Below are 19,196 nucleotides of genomic sequence, written 5' to 3'. Positions count from 1 at the left end.
TTCGAGGGACGTAGGTTCCCCACCCCTGCTGTAATGGGTGTTGAGGGAAGTGGAGAAATATTTGTAGCGAACTTCGAGAAGGGTCCTTTTCTCATGGGCTTCTGCTTGGGTAAGATGACTCAGTAAAGGTCTTATTTTATGTCCTGGGTTTTTGACTGGAGAGAATGCCACCATGAAGAGGTCTTCTTCTTGGACCTTGCCCCAGTCAGGGGCAGGTGCTTGAGAAGCTAAGACATTTAAACTGACCTGTGCTAAGGCCAAAGGAATCTGAGAAGGGAGATGGCTACACAGAGCGAGCATCTCTAAAAGAACATGAAGGTGGCTATCCAGAGGGACAAATCTTCATATAATTCTGCAATGTTGAACACTTTAAGGTAACTTTGACTGCTTGCATAGGGTCAGAGGGCCACTTACTATTGGGAGGTTGCTACTGAAGAATATATTGACACCAACAGCTGTTTTTAGAGAATCTATTATTTTTAGGAGGCTACATCCACAAATAGCTGCACTTAAAGGATTCATTTTTTTGGAGGTTGCTGCTGAAGAATCTGGGGTCAGCAATTGTTGCCCTTAAATCAGGGGTCTCCAAACTTTCTAAACAAAGGGCTACTTTACTGTTCTTCAGACTTTAGGGGGTCCGGGTTGTGGACAGTGGAAGTAGGTAATACCTCAGACTTGGTGGTCAGTGGTACTAAGACATAGCATCCATGTGGTTAAAGGAAAAGGTATAGTGTCCAATTATTGGTAGTAATGGGAAGAATACTGCTACATTGTTTGTGTCATGGGGAGGAATAGAGCCCCATTGTTGGTGTCAGTGGGAGGAATAGAGCCCCATTGTTGGTGTCAGTGGAAGGAATAGTTCCCCATCATTGGTATCAGTGAGAAGAATAATGCCCCATCATTGGTATTAGTGTGAAGGAGTAGTACCCTATCATTGGTATCAGTAGGAGGAATAGTGCCCTAACATTGGTGTCAGTGGGAGGAATAGTGCTCCATCATTGGTATCAGTGAGAAGAATAATGCCTCATCACTGGTATCAGTGTGAAGGAGTAGTACCCTATCATTGGTATCAGTAGGAGGAATAGTGCCCTATCATTGGTATCAATGTGAAGGAATAGTGCCCTATCATTGGTACAGTATCAGTATGAGGAATAGTGCCCCATCATTGGTATCAGTGAAAATAATAATACCCCATCATTGGTATCAGTAGGAGGAATAGTGCCCTATCATTGGTATCAATGTGAAGGAATAGTGCCCTATCATTGGTACAGTATCAGTATGAGGAATAGTGCCCCATCATTGGTATCAGTGAAAATAATAATACCCCATCATTGGTATCAGTAGGAGGAATAGTGCCCCATCATTGGTATCAGTGAGAAGAATAATGGCCCGTCATTGGTATCAGTGTGAAGGAATAGTTCCCTATCATTGGTATCAGTGGGAGGAATAGTGCCCCATCATTGGTGTCAGTGGGAGGTATAGTGCCTCATCATTGGTGTCAGTGGGAGGTATAGTGCCCCATCATTGATATCAGTGGGTGTTATAGTGCCCCATCATTAATATCAGTGGGAGGAATAGTGCCCCGTCTTTCGTGTTAGTGGAAGAAATAGTGCCCTATCCTTGGTGTCAGAGGAAGAATTTATGCTCCATGATTGGTGTCAGTGGTAGGAATAATACCCCATTGTTGATGTCAGAGGGAGGAATAGTAACTCAAGGACCAGATAAAGGCAATCAAATGGCCGCAATTTAGAGACCACTGCCTTAAATGATCTATTATTATTAGCAGGCTACATCTAGGACCACCAATATCTGTTTCTAAAGGATTATTATTATTATTATTATTATTATTAGGAGGCTGCTATTGAAGATTTTAGGGCCACCAACAGCTGCTCTTCTAGGATTTATTATTATTCAGAGGTTGCTACTGAAGAATCTAAGGCTGCCAATAGCTACTTTTATAGAATTTATTAATATTGGGAAGTTGCTTCTGAAGAATCGAGGGCCACCAAATCCTACTGGTAAAGGGACTACTATTCATTTTGCTGTTACCAGTAGGCCTGGGATATTTCTACTCTATTTTGGATACCCTGTGTCCCCTAACTATCTTCCCACAAGTCTATTGTTTGAATAAACTGCAGAAATCAGTCTATTGTTTGAATAAACTGCAGAAATCAGTAAAGTGACTGGCACCAAACTGTTTGTTTTACGCCACAATAAGCCAAGACCCAACCTGAGGTGTTAAAATGCAAGGCGCATTCCAGGCTACCCAGGGGTGAGGAGTGCTACACCCGTCAAAATATTTATGGTATTCATACAGACATCACTGATTTGTAACAACGCAAAAGACATCATATACAGTATACTCTTATGTAACTGTCGGTGTCTAAAACTGTCTATTTGGCTCTGTTTTGCCACCTAGCGGTCAAAGAAAAGAATGCAGCATTTTTACATGCAGCACTGGAAGAGGTAAAGGCAGCACTATGAGCTACCCACCAATACTGCTTTGCACAGCATTGTAATTCCAACGCAAAGAGATTGCTGATAGGAGCAATGACTTTATCCGTGTGCTGATGCATACCGTCTAGTCATCAGGTGGTGATTTACTGTCTAGTCATCAGGTTAGCAGTGTCTCAGTGACCAATCTGCATTGCTTAACTGCAGTCAAGAAAAGTAGGGTCACCAACCTCTTGCTCTTCTATCTGGCCAGGGGTGTAACTACAGGGGTTGCAGGGGTTGCAATTGCAACCGGGCCCCATGCTCCAGGGGGCCTGTGCGGCTCCCCTGTACACCTGGATAGGAGAGGTGGTGGGGGCAGCATGTAGAGAAATCACTTTCCTCCTTTTTCCTCCTGTAGCTGCAGGAGGAAAATGGAGGAGATTGGTTCCTCTGTATGCTGCCCCCGCCACTCCTCCTATCCACTTCACTTGTGTTCTGCTGTCTCTGGGCCCCTGTGTTCTCCCTGGTCCCTTCCCTCTCCTACCGCCTGCTGCAGGGGATGTGTCCCAACAGAGAACAAGGAAGGGGGTCGGTAAATATGTAATTTACCAGCTCCTTCCTTTTCTGAATGGACAGAGTCATAGTCAGTGACATTGTAAAAAAAAAAAAAAAAAAGAAAAATGATAAAAAATAACACAATTAAAATACCAAAAAATAAAAACTACTGACACCAGTGGTTGAACTTCCAGGATCGCAGAGGTCACACTTGCAACCGGGCCCTGGCATTCCACCACCATGGGGAGACCCCAAGATGGCAGGAAGGGGGCCCACTGCAGAATTTGTGAAAGGGTCCCGCTGCAAGACCGTAATTAAGGGCCCTGCAATCAGAGTAAAGGGCCCCAGAATCAGTGGGAAGAGCCCCAGGCTTGAAGGAAAGGGTCACGGCCAGGGGTCCGGAGGGCCCTTCATGGTTTCTTGCACCGGGGCCCTGAAGGTTCTAGTTACGCCTATGTATCTGGCCCATGTTTCTGCAATACAAGACTGGCTGTATGGGATTACCCATTTTTGGTCAGGTAAGGCAGCTCCCAAATATGTATTTCTACTCTTCATTTATCTTTTTGTTAGGATTTATACTCCCATTTTCAGACAAAGCACACTTTACCTTATTCCTGTTCACTCTCACAAGCCATAGGCAGTTTGTCGCATCAGAGTACGTTGACATGGAGGCATCAAAGTCCAGAGAGCCATTGGTCCCCGTGAGTAAAAAACTGCATTCATCTGAAAGAGGAACACATATTGGAGATATGGAATCACAGCGACTTGCAGAAGACATTACAAAGGATTACAATAACACTTTATATGACCTTCGGGTTCATCTAACACAACAATTGGCTCAAATAAGAACACAAATCTTTAAAGCCCATCTCTGGGGAAAGGGACAATGTGGCTTCCTCTGCACTGCAAGGGTAATATGCTCATTTAGGTCTACTCTAGAGGGATGCAAAAAGCAGTTTAAATCACGTGATACTACACTCCTGCAGGCAGATGCGCTATCCTCTACCCCCCTATGCTCCGGCAGTGGACTGTCTCTCAGCATCCTCATGTTCATTGGCTCTACATAGGACTTTATGACATCAGAGGGCGTGCGATTGCTTTTGGAGGGAGTGGAGCATCAAGTAAGTAAAAATGCTTTTTGCAACCCCCCTAGACCCAAACAAACATTTAACCCTTGCAGTGTGCGTAGCTCCACTGCGCAGGAGCACTGTTCTATTCCCCACAGTACAGCTTTAAAATGGACTCGCTAAGCACAGCAAAAAGTGGTGTAATACTGGTGAGAAGAGATGAAAAATGGGGAAGAAAGAGGAAACAAAACAAAAAATGGAACTCTTTGTGCCAAGAGAAAAATAGGTTAAATCTCTGTATACTGAAAGGCTTCTTTACAGTAAGAGCTGTAAAAATGTGGAATAGACTTAATAGCTACATCAGTGAATCGCTTAAAAAAAAAAAAAAAAAAAGTTTGGATATGTTTCTAAATGCAAAACTATAATTGGCTATTCATTTTTAAAACACTGTCGATTTTTGATCCAGGGATGATCTGATTGCTATAGGGCAGAGGTCTCCAAACTTTCCAAGCGAAGGGCTAGTTTACTGTCCTTCAGACTTTAGGGGGGACCAGACTGTGGTTAGTGGGAGTAGAAAATGTCCTGGCATCAGTGGGAAAAAACAATGCCCCTTCTTTGGTATTGGCGGGGGTGACTTATCATTGGTGTCAGTAGAAAGATTAGTGTCCCATTGTTGGCATCAGTGGAAAGAATAGTGCACCATCTTGGCCATCATTGGTGTCAGTGGGAGGAATAGTGTCCCATCATTGGTGTCAGTGGGAGGAATAGTTCCCCATCATTGGTATCAGTGGGAGGAATAGTGCCCATCATTGGTGTCAGTGGGAGGAATAGTGCCTCATCATTGGTGTCAGTGGGAGGAATAGTGCCCCATCATTGGTATCAGTGGGAGGAATAGTGCCCCATCATTGGTGTCAGTGGGAGGAATAGTACCCCATCATTGGTGTCAGTGGGAGGAATAGTGCCCCATCATTGGTGTTAGTGGGAGGAATAGTGCCCCATCATTGATGTCAGTGAGAGGAATAGTGCCCCATCATTGGTATCAGTGGAGAATGGTGCTCCATCATTGGTGTCAGTGGGAGGAATAATGCCCCATCATTGGTGTCAGTGGGAGGAATAGTGCCCCATTGTTGGTGTCAGTGGAGGGAGTAGTGCCCCATTGTTGGTGTCAGTGGGAGGAATAGTGCCCCATCATTGCTGTCAGTGGGAGGAGTAGTTTCCCATCATTCAGCTTCGGGTGTGGCTGCAGGAAGGTTCTCTGGCTGTGTGTCTGGAGCTGCTCCAGGTGATTTCTGTGAGAGGGGAGTCTGGTACAATCTCTCCCAGCCCTGCTGGCCCCTATCTGGGGAGGCCATGAAGGCCAGCAGGGCCTCTCCTGCTGGAAGCTCTCAGCTATCCCCTGGGCTGATGGATGATATACCTGCTCCTGGACAAGCCATGGCTGGGGATCTCTCTGCCCCTGGTGAGGATGAGAATACCGAGTCCATTCGGGAGCGAGTGGTGGCCGGGATCAAGGTCCTGAATAGGGAGAGAGACCAGCTCTACAAATTGAGAGCGGAGTTGAAGCGTCTGCGAAAGCAACGTGAAGGTTTGCACAGCCGCAACCGTGGATCTATGGATTCGGAAATCCAGTTGGCAAAGGTCCGGGTTCAACACCAGGAAACCATTGTGGCCATGATGGAAGGTAAAGAGGGGCCCTTTAAGGAAAAGTTTTGCAATGACCGCAGATTTGCAAGGATGGCAAAGATGGAGGTGGAGGAGGGGACCCCAAGTTCTGACCCCCTGCCCCCCCAAGGTGAGGTAAGCAACACGTTGCCTTCTCAGGGCTCAGGAGGCATGCTGACAGTGATCCAGGCAGTGGAGACTCCATTACAGGCGGATCAGCTGGTGTTTGGTGAGGAGAACTTTCCTGATAATGTGCCTGATAAGGTAAAGCCTATCAAGTCTCAAGTGACTGATAAAACTATTTTTGTGCCATTTAACACCTTGGCTAATGCGGATGTTTTGCCCAATGACACCCAGGCTGGTAATTCCATATCCAGCAATATTTCAGCTGCTGATGTTTCCTTGCAGGAAAAACTGAGTTTAAAAAGTGACATTGCAGCAAAGGAACTACAAGAGCCAGAGCAACCCATTAACCCCCCTTTTGCTGAGTCAAAGGCTGTTTGTCCAGTCACAGCTGCTTTCTCTATACTGCAGCATCAGGCCACCTGTGGTACTACAGCAGAAACTGTGATAGTGAATACTGATTGTTGTGACATTTCTTCCAACACAGCTGTTCTGAATAATCCTACTAATGTGTGTTTAATGGACAATCCTGCTGGCTCAGTACAAGAAGTTAATAATAAGGATAATAATAATAATGTACCAGCTAAAGTTACATCGGTGTGGGCTCTTGGCCCTGGTAAGCCTTCTTTTGCTCAGGTGGTACGCTCTGCTCCTGGTAATATTATTAAGCCAGGGTTGCAGCCAATGAGGAACCCTGCTTCCAGGCAGAGATTTACACCACAAACTGCCACTTTGAGCACCCCTGGTTCCGGTCTTGGGTCTCTGGCTTCTGCTGGGGGTCCAAGACTTAATGTCGTTATACTTAAATGGGAAGGTGGTGCAGTCTCTCCAGCACGGCGTGTGGTGGTGGATATGATTTTGGAGATGGGCTTTGGGGCGAATGACCTTTATGCCCTAATACACGTAGCTGGGAGCCGGGAGTACACAATCAGCTTCACCAGGCCGGAGGGTCTTGACCTGTTCTGGGAACGATATGAAGCTCGGTGCAGGTCAAGACCCGAATGGGAAGATCTGGCACCAGTTGCTGTTTCGCAGAGATCAACGGTTAAAAAAATAACCATCATCCTCAATAATGAGAGTGTTCCTGCTCGGGACCTAGAGGTCTGGTTAAGGAACTATGGTGAGGTTTTGACAAGGCTAGAAAAAATCCTTGATGAACATGACATCTGGACCGGGGGTTGGTCAGTAACGGTCAGGTTGGCCAGGGATGGAAATGTTGTCCGTCACCTGCCCTCCTCGGCTTTCATAGGGAGGGATAGGATGACTATTTTTTATCCTGGTCAGCCAAAGCTATGTCACCGCTGTGGAGAAAAGGGGCATTTTAGCTCCTCCTGTTCAGCCTTAATATGTTCAGTATGTCGGGGACAGGGTCATGTGGCCAGGGACTGTACCCAGGCGATAAGGTGCAACCTGTGCCTGCGCCTTGGCCACCCCTACAGCCGATGTCCGGAGGCCTGGCACAACATGGAGAAGGAGGTAGTAGATGAACTGTTGAGGCTGGACGGGATGGAGGATGAGGCCCCTGGTGTACCATCCTCCTCAGCGGTCACTAACCCCCCAGGTCCTGTTCAGGATCCCTCCCCAGTTTCTGTGGCCAACCCTCCTGTGTCTGTAGGTATTCCTTCTGTGGCTGTCTCTGTGTCCCCCCAGCCTACTGTACCCGCTCCTCTTGTGTCAGAACCTTCTAAGTCTGTACCCCCCGAGTCAGTCTTGCCCCATGAGTCATCCCCTCCTAGGTCTGACTTAAGGGAAGGTCCCCCCCCACCAGGAGTGGTAGAAGGTACCAAAAAGGGTGCTGCGGTTTCCTCTGTAAAGAAGTCTTCTATGAAGACTTCAAAAAAGAAGAAAACAAGAGATAACATCTCTGAATCTGACCTGCAGTACCTGGAGGAGAGAAGGAGGGTTGTGAGGCGGAAGAGACAGGCGGTGAGGACGGAACAGGGACAGGAAGCCCCAGTGTCTGTTCCCAACCGTTCTAGGGCTTCTGCTTGGGATATCTCCACATCTGGAGCTTCTACTGAGCAAAATTCTGATTCAGAAATGGAATTGGAGGAGGCCTCAAGAAAGAGAGAGGCTTCTGGTGATGAGCAGCAGAGGGGAGCTAAGAAGCAATCCACCCAATAACCCAAATGGCAGTTCCCCCTCCGTTAAAAGTGGTGACAATAAATGTTGCCAGCATTAAGTCGGTAAGAGCTCGTTCTATGGCCTTCTTTTTGTTCAGCCAATTAGATGCTGAAATTTTATTTTTGCAGGAGACTAGGCTCACCTCCTTGGCAGATATTCATATGGCCAAGAGAGAGTGGAGGTATGGTCCATCTTACTGGTCTCTTGCGGCCGAGCCTTACGGCGGGGTGGCGGTGTTGTTTAAAACCGGCATGGTAACTGTCCGGCGGGTTATTGAGGTGGAGATTGGGAGATGTATGGTCTTAGACGTTCTTGTGGGAGGGCAGGACCTGCGCCTAATTAATATTTATGGGCCACACACAAAGTGGGACAAGAAATGCCTTTTTACAAGGATCAAGCCATTTCTTTTTACATCCCGGCAAGTGGTTTTTGGAGGTGACTTTAATACTGTGACTAGGCCCAAGGACAGGAAGGACTTCAATGACAGGCTGGGATATGATAGCGTTTTTTTAAATAGTATGGTTAGGGATGCTGGTCTTGTGGATGTGCACATTAAGCACCTTCCGGATGACACAGGGTTCACCTTTCATCGAGGTAATAGTCAAAGTAGGATAGATAGGTTTTTTTGAAGGAGGCCTCTGCTTTCTCACGCCCAGTGGTGCAGGCAGTGGAGTTCTCTGATCACTGTATGCTATCTGTGGTCTTGAATGCTTCAGACTTCCCTCAGAGGGGCAAAGGCATCTGGAGAGTAAATTCGACTCTCCTTGAGGAAGAACATGTTAGACAATCCTTTGAGGAATTCTTTCAGGCACAGGTGACCATCCTGGACTTTTGTAGCAGCAAGGCTGAGTGGTGGGAGCTGACCAAAAAGAGGATTGCTGGATTCTTCAGGGGCCTAGCCAATAAAAAACAGTTTAATAGATACATGACCTACCAACGTTTGCGGAGGAAGCTGGATATTCTTGTCTCGAGAGGAGGAGATCCTGGGGCAATCTCTGAAGTGAAAATCCTCCTCAGGAAGTGTCAATATGACCGGCATACCTCTTTGGTTCTGGAGAGGGACTATGGGAAATACCACTCGCCTGACCCTTACCAGAACTGCAAACAGGGTGTAGCTGTTAAGATGGTCGTTGGCCTTAAGGATAGTACAGGTTCCTTGACAAAGTCCAGGTCAGGGATCCTGGAGGTCGTGAGGTCTTTTTATGCTGAACTTCTTGGGAGGAAAGAGCTTGACCGAGACAAGATGGAAAGCTTTTTGGACTCTACTCCAGGTCTAAATGGTGGAGATGTCCTCTTGATGAATTTGACAGAAGAGATCACAGTTGAAGAGGTGACGAGGGCAATTGAACAGCTTGCCATCAAAAAGTCACCTGGACCGGATGGTCTGACGGCTGAGTCTTACAAAGCCTTTAAGTCTATTCTGGCCCCACATTTGGTAGAGATTTTTAACAGTTGTCTTGCTGAGGGGGTGCTTCCCCCTTCCATGAGACTCTCTGCTGTGATTCTTCTTTCAAAAGGTAAAGATCCTTCAATGATTGAGAATTGGCGCCCCATCAGCCTTCTCAATGTCGATAGAAAGGTTCTGGCGAAGATACTTTTCTGGCGCCTATCGGCAGTAGCAGAGTCTTTGCTTTCTCGCCATCAGCACTGTTTGACCCAGGGTAGGAGCACCTTCACAGCGGTTTTAGCTGTCCGGGAGGCCTTGGAGCAGTGCAGGGCTGCAGGCTGGGGAAAGTATTTACTGGCATTGGATCAGGCAAAGGCTTTCGATCGTGTCAACCATGAGTACCTGTGGTTGCTCTTTAGTAAGTACGGTCTGCCGGGTGGTTTTGTCGATTGGTTAAAAGTCTTGTATAAGGGGGCAGAAAGCTTCCCTCTTGTTAATGGTTGGGTTGGACAGTCCTTTGAGGTTGGTTCTGGGGTGCGCCAGGGTTGTCCCCTGAGTCCCCTGCTCTATGTGTTTGCAATCGACCCCTTCATCAGGAGGCTAGAGAGCAGCATGTTGTGTGGGGTACCAGTGGGAATCCCGGGTGAGCCGCCTTTGAGGGTTGTTGCCTATGCGGATGATGTGTCAGTGATTGTCACTGGGACAGATGAAGCGGAGGAGGTGGTCTCTCTGACATCACGGTACTCTGAAGCATCAGGCTCCAAGATCAATCAGGAAAAGAGTGAAGTTTTTTGGATGGGAAAGGAAGGTGAGGGGTTTGATCTCCCGGACACCTTTCCAGTGCCCCAGGAAAATATTAAGATATTAGGCATTGAATTTGGACCTGGCGATTATGGCCTCAAAAACTGGGAAGGCAGGCTGGAAGTTGCCAATACTAAGGTGGTCAACTGGAAGAGATGGAAGTTATCTCTGAGGGAAAGGGTTGATCTGATTAAGACTTACCTGATACCGATTTTCTTGTATGTCAGCCCTGCCTGCATCTTGCCAGTGTCTCTCTATGCTAGGATCTATAGTGTGTTCTTCCAGATGCTGTGGGGGAACAGACTGAACCCCATCAAGAGGAATGTCACCTATCTATCCAGGAGGGAGGGTGGCTTAGGTATGGTCAACCCCGTTCTTTTCTTTTCACTGCTATTTCTCAAGTTTAACATTGGTAGTATGCTTACAGTGGAACCTCCTGGATGGGCAGGCATGTTTAGATCTTGGTTTAGGCCTTTTCTGCGACTTTGGGAAGAAGGTGGCCAAGTGAAGAATCTCAGGGGTCATCGTGGTCAGCTCCCAGCCTATGTCGCTCCGTGTCTGAAGTTACTGCGGCAGTGGCGACTGTCGGCTGAAGATCTCAGATCCGCTCCGAGGAAAGTCCTTATGAGCCGAGTCTTGAGCGAAGTCTTTCATGACCCACTGGCCTTAAGGGATTGCCCAGGCCCAATTTTGAGGGAAGGGTTAAGACTGATTAATTTGGCTAGAGTCCCCCTTAAATTCAGGGATCTGGCCTGGTTGTGCTTCCACGGGAGGCTCTATGTTCGGGGCAATTTGAAATTCCGCAGTGGGATGGATCGTGGTTGTCCTCGGGAGGAATGTACAGGTGAGGAGGAGACTATGGACCATTTTCTGCTTCGTTGCCCTTTTAACATAGAGGTATACAAACAGGTTGGGCGGGCCCTCTGTGTTCCTTTCCTCTCCAGGCTGGGTTATGCTGAGTGGGTGTACGGAGCATTCAATACTGGTGGGGGCTTTTGTTTGGATACACTTTTTTTAGTTAGTTTAGTAGTCCGTTATTAAACCTGGAACGCACGGTGTCAGGTCACCCTTCGGCGTAAAATCCTTCCTGTTCAGGTGGTGGTGTGTGACATTCTGCATGAGGTGGGGAAGATTCGGGCGCTTGAGAGAGACAAGTGGGGTCAGAGGGCTTGGCTGAAGGCGTGGAGGGGTTTCAAGCCTCCCTGACTGCCAGGAGTCTCTTTCCCGGGTGTGGCTTTCTGTCTCTTATCACCCTAGATTTTTTCTTAATGCTCAGTTTTTGATAAATGGCTGCATACATAGGTGATGGGTTGTGCCTCTTAGGCCCTCTCTGCTGCTTTATGTAAATAGTTTTCTAAAAATGTTGGAAGTGGATTATGTATATATTGTATATATTCTGCACATGGATGTGTATTCCTTTGTTTTCTGTTGGAATATTGTACTATTGTTCTGTTTTTTACTTTTGTATAAAATATGTTGCTTGATTCTTTTCAATAAAAGATCAATAGTGCCCCATCATTGGTGTCAGTGGGAGGAATAGTGCCCCATCATTGGTGTCAGTGGGAGGAATAGTGCCCCATCATTGGTGTCAGTGGGAGGAATAGTGCCCCATCATTGGTATCAGTGGGAGGAATGGTGCCCCATCATTGGTGTCAGTGGGAGCAATAGTGCCCCATCATTGGTGTCAGTGGGAGGAATAGTGCCCCATCATTGGTGTCAGTGGGAGGAATAGTGCCCTATCATTGGTGTCAGTGGGAGGAATAGTGCCCCATCATTGGTGTCAGTGGGAGGAATAGTGGCGTATTATTGGTTTCTGAGGGGGGAACAGTGCCCCATTGTTGGTGTCAGTTGAAAGATTAGTGCCCCATTGTTGGTGTCAGTGGAAGGAATAGTGCCCTTTCTTGGCCATCTTGGTGTCAGTGGAAGGAATAGTGCACCATCTTGGCCATTTTGGTGTCAATGGGAGGAATAATGCCATATTATTGGTTTCTGAGAGAGGACCTCTCCTTGGCTTAATTTGCCTTCCTCAGGATAAACGGCGAGCTTTCAGTTCTGAATATGCTGGCTGTTCATTTCTTTATTTTTGTCTTTTGGTTGCTGTTAATGGACAATGCAACAACGTGTACAGAGTGGGCGCAATGAGGTTGAAGTCGCTAGCACAAAAAAGGTGAATATATAACCTTCTAAATAATATAAAAAGTAAGTGCAGTGCTATAATGCAAATAACATAACATGAAATATAATATATATATGTGCTAGTGAAGCAAAACAAAAGTCCAATCATATAAAAGCATACAAATGGTGTATTACAAAACATAACACATCCGATAGTGCAAAGGATTGACGCGTTTCACCCACAAACTGGGCTTCCTCAGGATCCGGATGTGTTAGAAATTTTTCTGAATTATACACCTTATGTATACACCTTGTCTATTGTAAGGTGTATAATTCTGAAAAATGTATAACAACATAAAATTAAAATCCCCATTTTCCTCGTCAATATCTTTGCACTCTTTTTAAGCACATATTTTTGGTCGAATGTCAAGACACCCTACAGTTCACTGATATTTTCCACTGTGGAATATGGACTATTTTATATGATTGGACTTTTGTTAACCGCTTGCCGACCGCCGCAAGTAGATATACTGCGGCGGTCAGCCCCGGCCAGGCAAAGTGACGTATATATACGTCATCAGCCTGTGACCGGCTTGTGAGCCAATAGCGGGCAAATGCGCGCCCGCTGAGGCGCGCGCCCGCCCCGGGTCGTTCACTAAGCAGTCAGTGCGTGTCCCGATGTCCCCCGGTCACTCGGCGATCGTGGGTAGAGCGGGAGAAAGGCAGGCGGCTGATGTAAACAAGCTGCCTGTCATTCTCCCCTGTGTAAAAATGGAGATCAGACGGTTCTACTATGTAGGACCGTTGATCTCTGTTTTTACAGTAGTAGCCATGTCCCATCACAGTTAGAATCACGCCCCTAGGACACACTTAACCCCTCCCTCTCCAATACAGTTAACCCCTTCCCTGCCAGTGTAATTTTACAGTAACAGTGCATATGTATAGCACTGATTACTGCAGTAATGTCACTGGTAACCCCAAAAGTGTCAAAAATGTCAGTCAAGGGTCCGATCTGTCCGCCGCAATGTCGCAGTCCCACAAAAAAAATTGCAGATCGCCGCCATTACTCGTTAAAAAAAAAAACACCAAAAATGACAAAAATCTTTCCCTTTGTTAGTAAACGCGATAACTTTTGTGCAAACCAATCAAAAAACGCTTTTTGCGATTTTTTTTACCAAACATATGTAGCATAAAACAAATTGGCTGAAAATGTAAAAAAAATTTGATTTTTATATTTTTTTTTGGGGAATTTCATATCAAAAAAAATATTATTTTTGAAAAATTTACGCTCTTTTTTTGTTTATAGCGCATGATCAAAAAATCGCACAGGTGATCAAATACCACCAAAAGAAAGCTCTGTTTGTGAGAAAAAAACGACGTCAAATTCGTTTAGGTACAGTGTCGCACGACCGCGCAATTGTCCGTTAAAGTCACGCAGTAAAAAATCGCAAAAAACCCCAGGTCAGGAAGGGGGTAAAATCTTCCGGGGCTTAAGTGGTTAATGGACAAGCTTTCAACCTGACTAAAGGTGGCCACAGATGGATCAAAATTCATTCGGTTCAGCAGGGATCAGCCAAATTTTGATCCATCTGTGGCCACTGTAGTTGAACAGAAGTTCATCTTTGGATGAACAAGACGGAATGCAATGTGAGTGTTACTCTTATCTATTTTAATAAATTATACGGGACGTACTTCACCATGTTTGGCCCGATTTGATTTTTTTGGAGATATAAAGGACCGCATATATCCCCTGGAATATAGCTGTTTACATAAGGGAGATAAAACCAAGGATTCATAATGGTACCTATATGCCAATAAAAGGAAGGAGCAGCACACTGAGGCATACAACTTAAGGCTTTTTTAAAGAGCATTGAGGTGAGCGCTTAGGACACCTAGTGGGCACCGCACGAAAGAGCACCTGCATGTCAAATTTGGATAAGAAGATTCTGTTGATTACTATATATTTATATATTTATTTAAAGGACACTTCAGCACTTTATATTTAAAACCACCTAATTAAGAGCACATAATTTATTTTTTGAAAGGGTCACGGACTAATAATTTTATAAACAATTTTTGTCACTTTATACTGTATTTATATTGCTGATTTAAGTAAGATTTATTTTAGTTTAGTAGATTTTACCACCTATTTATTAACTGAAGGATTTATATCAGATTGTATTTATTTTGCACATTGAGATACACAATTTATGAATATTATATTAAGAAGCACTAAGACACTTTTCCACATATGTATATGATTTAATTTATGTTATATTAAGCACTTTAAAGCGCGGTACTCCCCCCAACTTTATTTATCTGAATTTTGTAGGTTACCAATTTTAGTACCTGCGGCATTAAAGGTGATAGATTTTAGACAACAACTAGAGAGACAGCGCGAGAATTTCACCAACCCTTTATATTTGGATGTCAGTGACTCCCACCAATGACAAGAAAGGGGGGTAAGAATTCTCACTGTTCAGCATCACATATCTGCCGGATTGTGGACAGTCTAAAAACCGAACTGCAGATAAAATTGGATCCTTTCTATATACTTACTGCAATCATACAGCTTCTTCACCTTTGAAATATCTAGTGAACTCAGTCCATATCTCTGCCCGATTTCCACAGACTGGTCTGGTTTGGGTATGAGGCTTGGCTCCCCCGATGTATTGGAATAGGAGTACCTGCAGAAATATAACCGGTACTTTTTACTGAAGGAGAGAGCGAGAGTCCAACTGCTGCTAAAACATATGCAGTGCTACCCCCATAGGAGCCACTGGTAACAGCTGGATCTTCCCTAACAGTACAGAGGCTGCCAGTCACCCGCACACCAATCCATCACTCCAGCTCTGGCTGGTGAATCAGGGGTTGTCTTCTTTTGGTAATTTATTGCTTGAAGAACTTTACCAGGAGAGGGGATCAGTGCATGGGAGACTCCTAAACGCTCAACACTTAGGCCCCTTTCACACTTGTGCGACTTGTCCTGCGATTTGGGACTGCGAAATTGCATGACAAGTCGTTTCCAATGAGTACCGTTCATATCTGTGCGACTTGAAGTTGCACCCACTTTAAAGTAGTCCCTGCACTACTTTAGCCCGATTTTAATGCGTTTTGAGGTCCAAAGACATAGGCATTGCTTCAAGCCAAGTCAAAATCGCATCAAAATCGCGGCAACAAAATCGCGGTTAAGTCGCACAAGTGTGAAAGGGGCCTTAAAGAGGTTGTAAACCTCAGAAAAAAAAAAAAAAAGAAAAATCTGAAAGACAAAGGCATAATGAGCTAGTATGCATTGCATACTAGCTCATTATGAAATACTTACCTTAGAATGAAGCCCCCGCAGTGCCGCTTGCTCACCAGTGATGCAACAGGCATTTTCGGCCATCCTTCTTCCTGTTTCGCATCCTCCGGCCTACTGATTGGCCAGAGGCGCGATGACATCACTCGCGCGCATGCGCGCAAGAGCCGCTGTTCACGGCACATGGGTCTGAAGGAGCGGCACGGGTGGCCATTCCTTCAGAGCGCATGCGCCGATGACGTCATTGGCTGCATGCAATGGAATATCTCCTAAACCGTGCAAAGGAGATATTTACAGTACCTATAGGTAACCCTTATTATAGGATCACCTATAGGCAAAAGTCTATAGGTAGGGTTTACACAGGGGCGTAACTACAGGGGTTGCAGGGGTTGCGGTTGCTACCGGGCCCCATGGTCAAGGGGGCCTGTGTGGCTCCCCTGCACACCTGGATAGGAGGGGCGGCGGGGGCAGCATGTAGAGAAATCACTGTCCTCCTTTTTCCTCCTATAGCTGCAGGAGAAAATGGAGGAGATTGGTTCCTCTGTACGCTGCCCCCGCCACTCCTCCTATCCAGTTCACTTGTGTTCTGCTGTCTCTGGGCCCCTGTGTGCTCCTCTGGTCCCCCCACTGTGCTCCCCCCAGGCTTGAAGGGAAGGGCCCCGGCCAGGGGTCCGGGGGGCCCTTCATGGTTTCTTGCACCGGGGCCCTGAAGGTTCTAGTTACGCCTCTGGGTTTACAACCTCTTTAATGGGCCATACACACTATAAGATTTTCTGAAGACGTTTTCCTTTAGATTTACCAAAACCGTATAATATGAGGTCAAACCTAAACACTTTCAATTTGTATGCAATCTGGCCGGCCCTTGCACTACATAGAAAAGGTAAATCTGAAGGAAAAAGTCTTCAGAAAATCTTATAGTGTGTATCAGAGGCGTAACTAGAACCTTCAGGGCCCTGATGCAAGAAACCATGAAGGGCCCCCCAGACCCCTGGCCGGGGCCCTTACCTTCAAGCCCAGGGCTCTTCCCACTAATCCTGGGGCTCTTTACACTCGTTGCATGGCCTTTTATTACGGTCCCGCAGCAGGATTCTTTCACAAGTTCTGCAGTGGGCCCCCTTCCTGCAATCTTGTGGGCCCACTTCCTGCAATCTTGGGGCCTCCCCACAGTGGTGCAATGCCAGGGTCCGGTCGCAAGTGTGACCTTTGCGATCCTGGAAGTTCACCCACTGGTTTGCTACCGGGCCCCCTGGAGCATGGGGCCCGGTAGCGATTGCAACCCCTGCAACCCCTGTAGTTACGCCCCTGGTGTGTATGGCCCTTTATGTTTAGAGGACAATCTTCTCCTTAACCACTTCCCATCTGGGCCAATTGTAACACTTCACTCCCACATGTAAAAAAAAATCTACTTTTTTTTTTGCTAGAAAGTTACTTAGAACCCCCAAATATTATATATATATATATATATATATATATATATATTTTTTAGCAAAGGCCCTATAGAATAAAATGGTGGGTGTTGCAATTTTTTGTGTCAGACAATATCTGCGCAGCCGTTTTTCAAATTTGTTCTTGTAAAAAAAATTCCACTTCTGGACCAGAAGATTTTCCTGCTTAATGACCAGGCCCTATTTTGCGATTCGGGCACTGCGTGACTTTAACGGACAATTGCGCGGTCGTGCGACGCTGTACAAAATAAGATTGACGTCCTTTTTTTTCCCACAAATAGATCTTTCTTTTGGTGGTATTTGATCACCTGTGCGATTTTAAATTTTTGCACTATAAACAAAAAAAAGAGCCTGCTATATAACATTCTCAAAAAAAAAAATAAAAATCAAAATTTTTTAACATTTTAGGCAAAAGTTATTGCGTCTACTAACTACGGGAAAGATTTATGTCATTTTTATTGTTTTGGTTTTTTTTTTACTAGTAATGGCGGCGATCTGCGATTTTTTGCGGGACTGCGACACTGCGGCGGACAGATCGAACCCCTAACTGACATTTTTGACACTTTTGGGGGGACCAGTGACATTACTACAGTAATCAGTGCTAAAAATATGCACTGTTACTGTAATAATGACACTGGCAGGGAAGGGGTTAACAGTATTGGTGAACATCTGGGTGGCACTGATATATGTGAAGCTTGATATTTAGTGGATTGTTCACTTTCAGTCTTACCTCCCATAGTGCATAACTGAAGAGTAGTCATATGGGAGATCCATGTTGTTTGTGTCAACCAAATTAAACTCTGGCCAGTCACCTACATGGAAAGAAACAACAAAACCAAAATTCAGGGACAGGTTCAACAAACCGAGTCATCCAGCAGAATAATTTCTATTAAAAGGAATACACTGTTACTCTATACTTTTTACTTTATTTATTGTATGTTTAAGATTGAAAAAAAAATGTTGTTCATTTTAGTCAGGTAAATATAAAATATTGAATATAAATATTTAATGGTTCCATTTCTTGCCAGCAGGTGGCTCTCCTGGTTGTTTTTCATATGTTCGAGGTATTCAAAAACCACATTTTTTTTTTTTATATAAAGTTGTAAGGAGTTAGGACTTTTTTTTTTATTTTATTGTAGCACTGCCCCCGTAGGGACTGCTGGATATTAACTCTGTGGGCTCCCCTGGTTACTAACATATGCTTATAAATAAATAAAGTTCTTGAATCCCTCCTTACTACTGTTGGCTCTTCCTAGAAATAATCAGTCTAGTGGTGTTGTTTTATTTCGTTGTTTATTTTATCATTGGAATAGGAGAAGGGAATAGTGGGATACTCCAATTGAACTATTCACATAGATGAGGACTTCTATCTTCAGAACCACTTTATCACTTAGGAACGGCCAGCCTGTTAATCCACACTGCCACAAGTGTAGATGGGATTAAGTCTCTTGCTCTCTTCACTCTAACAAGATGACTTAGGGATTGATATCTTATCTTCAGGACACTCTCACTAGCGTCCCTTTCCGCTGACACCCATCCACTGACTATCCTATGAGCAGGGGTGGCCCCCCTCAGGTCAGGCCCGTTGAAATGAGTTCCTGCACTCACGATACTGCAGAAACAAGATCTCCAGTGTAGGGATTGACCGATTATTGGCAAAGCCGATTATCGGAGGGCTGATATTCACTTTTACCAATATATCGGTATCGGCCCCGAAACTGGCCGATATTACCGATATTACTGTATGTAATATTAGTGTATGTAAAATTCTAGCATCCACTTTAGTGTTTAGTGTTAGTGTTTTATATAATGTCCAGTGTGTGTTTTTGTAATCTAATAGTGTGAAATACCTTCGTTACATCGCCGCTCGCCCTTCCATGACCCCCCCAGCTGTCAGTGGGGTAGAAGAGAAGGACGGCAGAGCGGGAGATTAGCTGAGCTTGGATCGGTGATGTAATGAAGGTATTTCACACTATTCTAATGTAATACCCGGAGCGTCTGTGTACACTGCAGAGGGGAGGGGCTGAGATTCATCTCTGACAGCTATGAGAGGAGAAAACAGCAGAGCGGGAGATTAGCTGAGCCCGGAGCAGCGATGTAATGAAGGTATTTCCCACTATTCTATTACAAAAACACACACTGGACATTATATAAAACACTAACAAAGTGGATTCTAGGATTTT

General features: G+C 45.4%; 1 protein-coding gene across 1 annotated transcript in view; it reads right to left on the bottom strand.

The window, feature by feature from the left end:
- Nucleotides 1-19,196, bottom strand: part of LOC309566063 (astacin-like metalloendopeptidase) — a 54,112-nt gene that overhangs the window by 9,911 nt on the left and 25,005 nt on the right. Inside the window, exons 7-9 of the mRNA XM_082271088.1 lie at nt 17,744-17,825; nt 14,830-14,957; nt 3,599-3,714 (exon numbers count right to left, since the gene is read on the bottom strand). Of these exons, the coding sequence (XP_082127214.1) occupies nt 3,599-3,714; nt 14,830-14,957; nt 17,744-17,825 (326 nt within the window). The remainder of the gene's footprint in view (nt 1-3,598; nt 3,715-14,829; nt 14,958-17,743; nt 17,826-19,196) is intronic.

The sequence above is a fragment of the Pelophylax lessonae genome (genome assembly GCF_965119305.1).
Source record: "Pelophylax lessonae genome assembly, chromosome: 10".
In the NCBI taxonomy this organism is placed as follows: domain Eukaryota; kingdom Metazoa; phylum Chordata; class Amphibia; order Anura; family Ranidae; genus Pelophylax; species Pelophylax lessonae.
The sequence above is the reverse complement of the archived record's forward strand: the minus strand, read 5'-3'. Positions and strand labels throughout refer to the sequence as shown.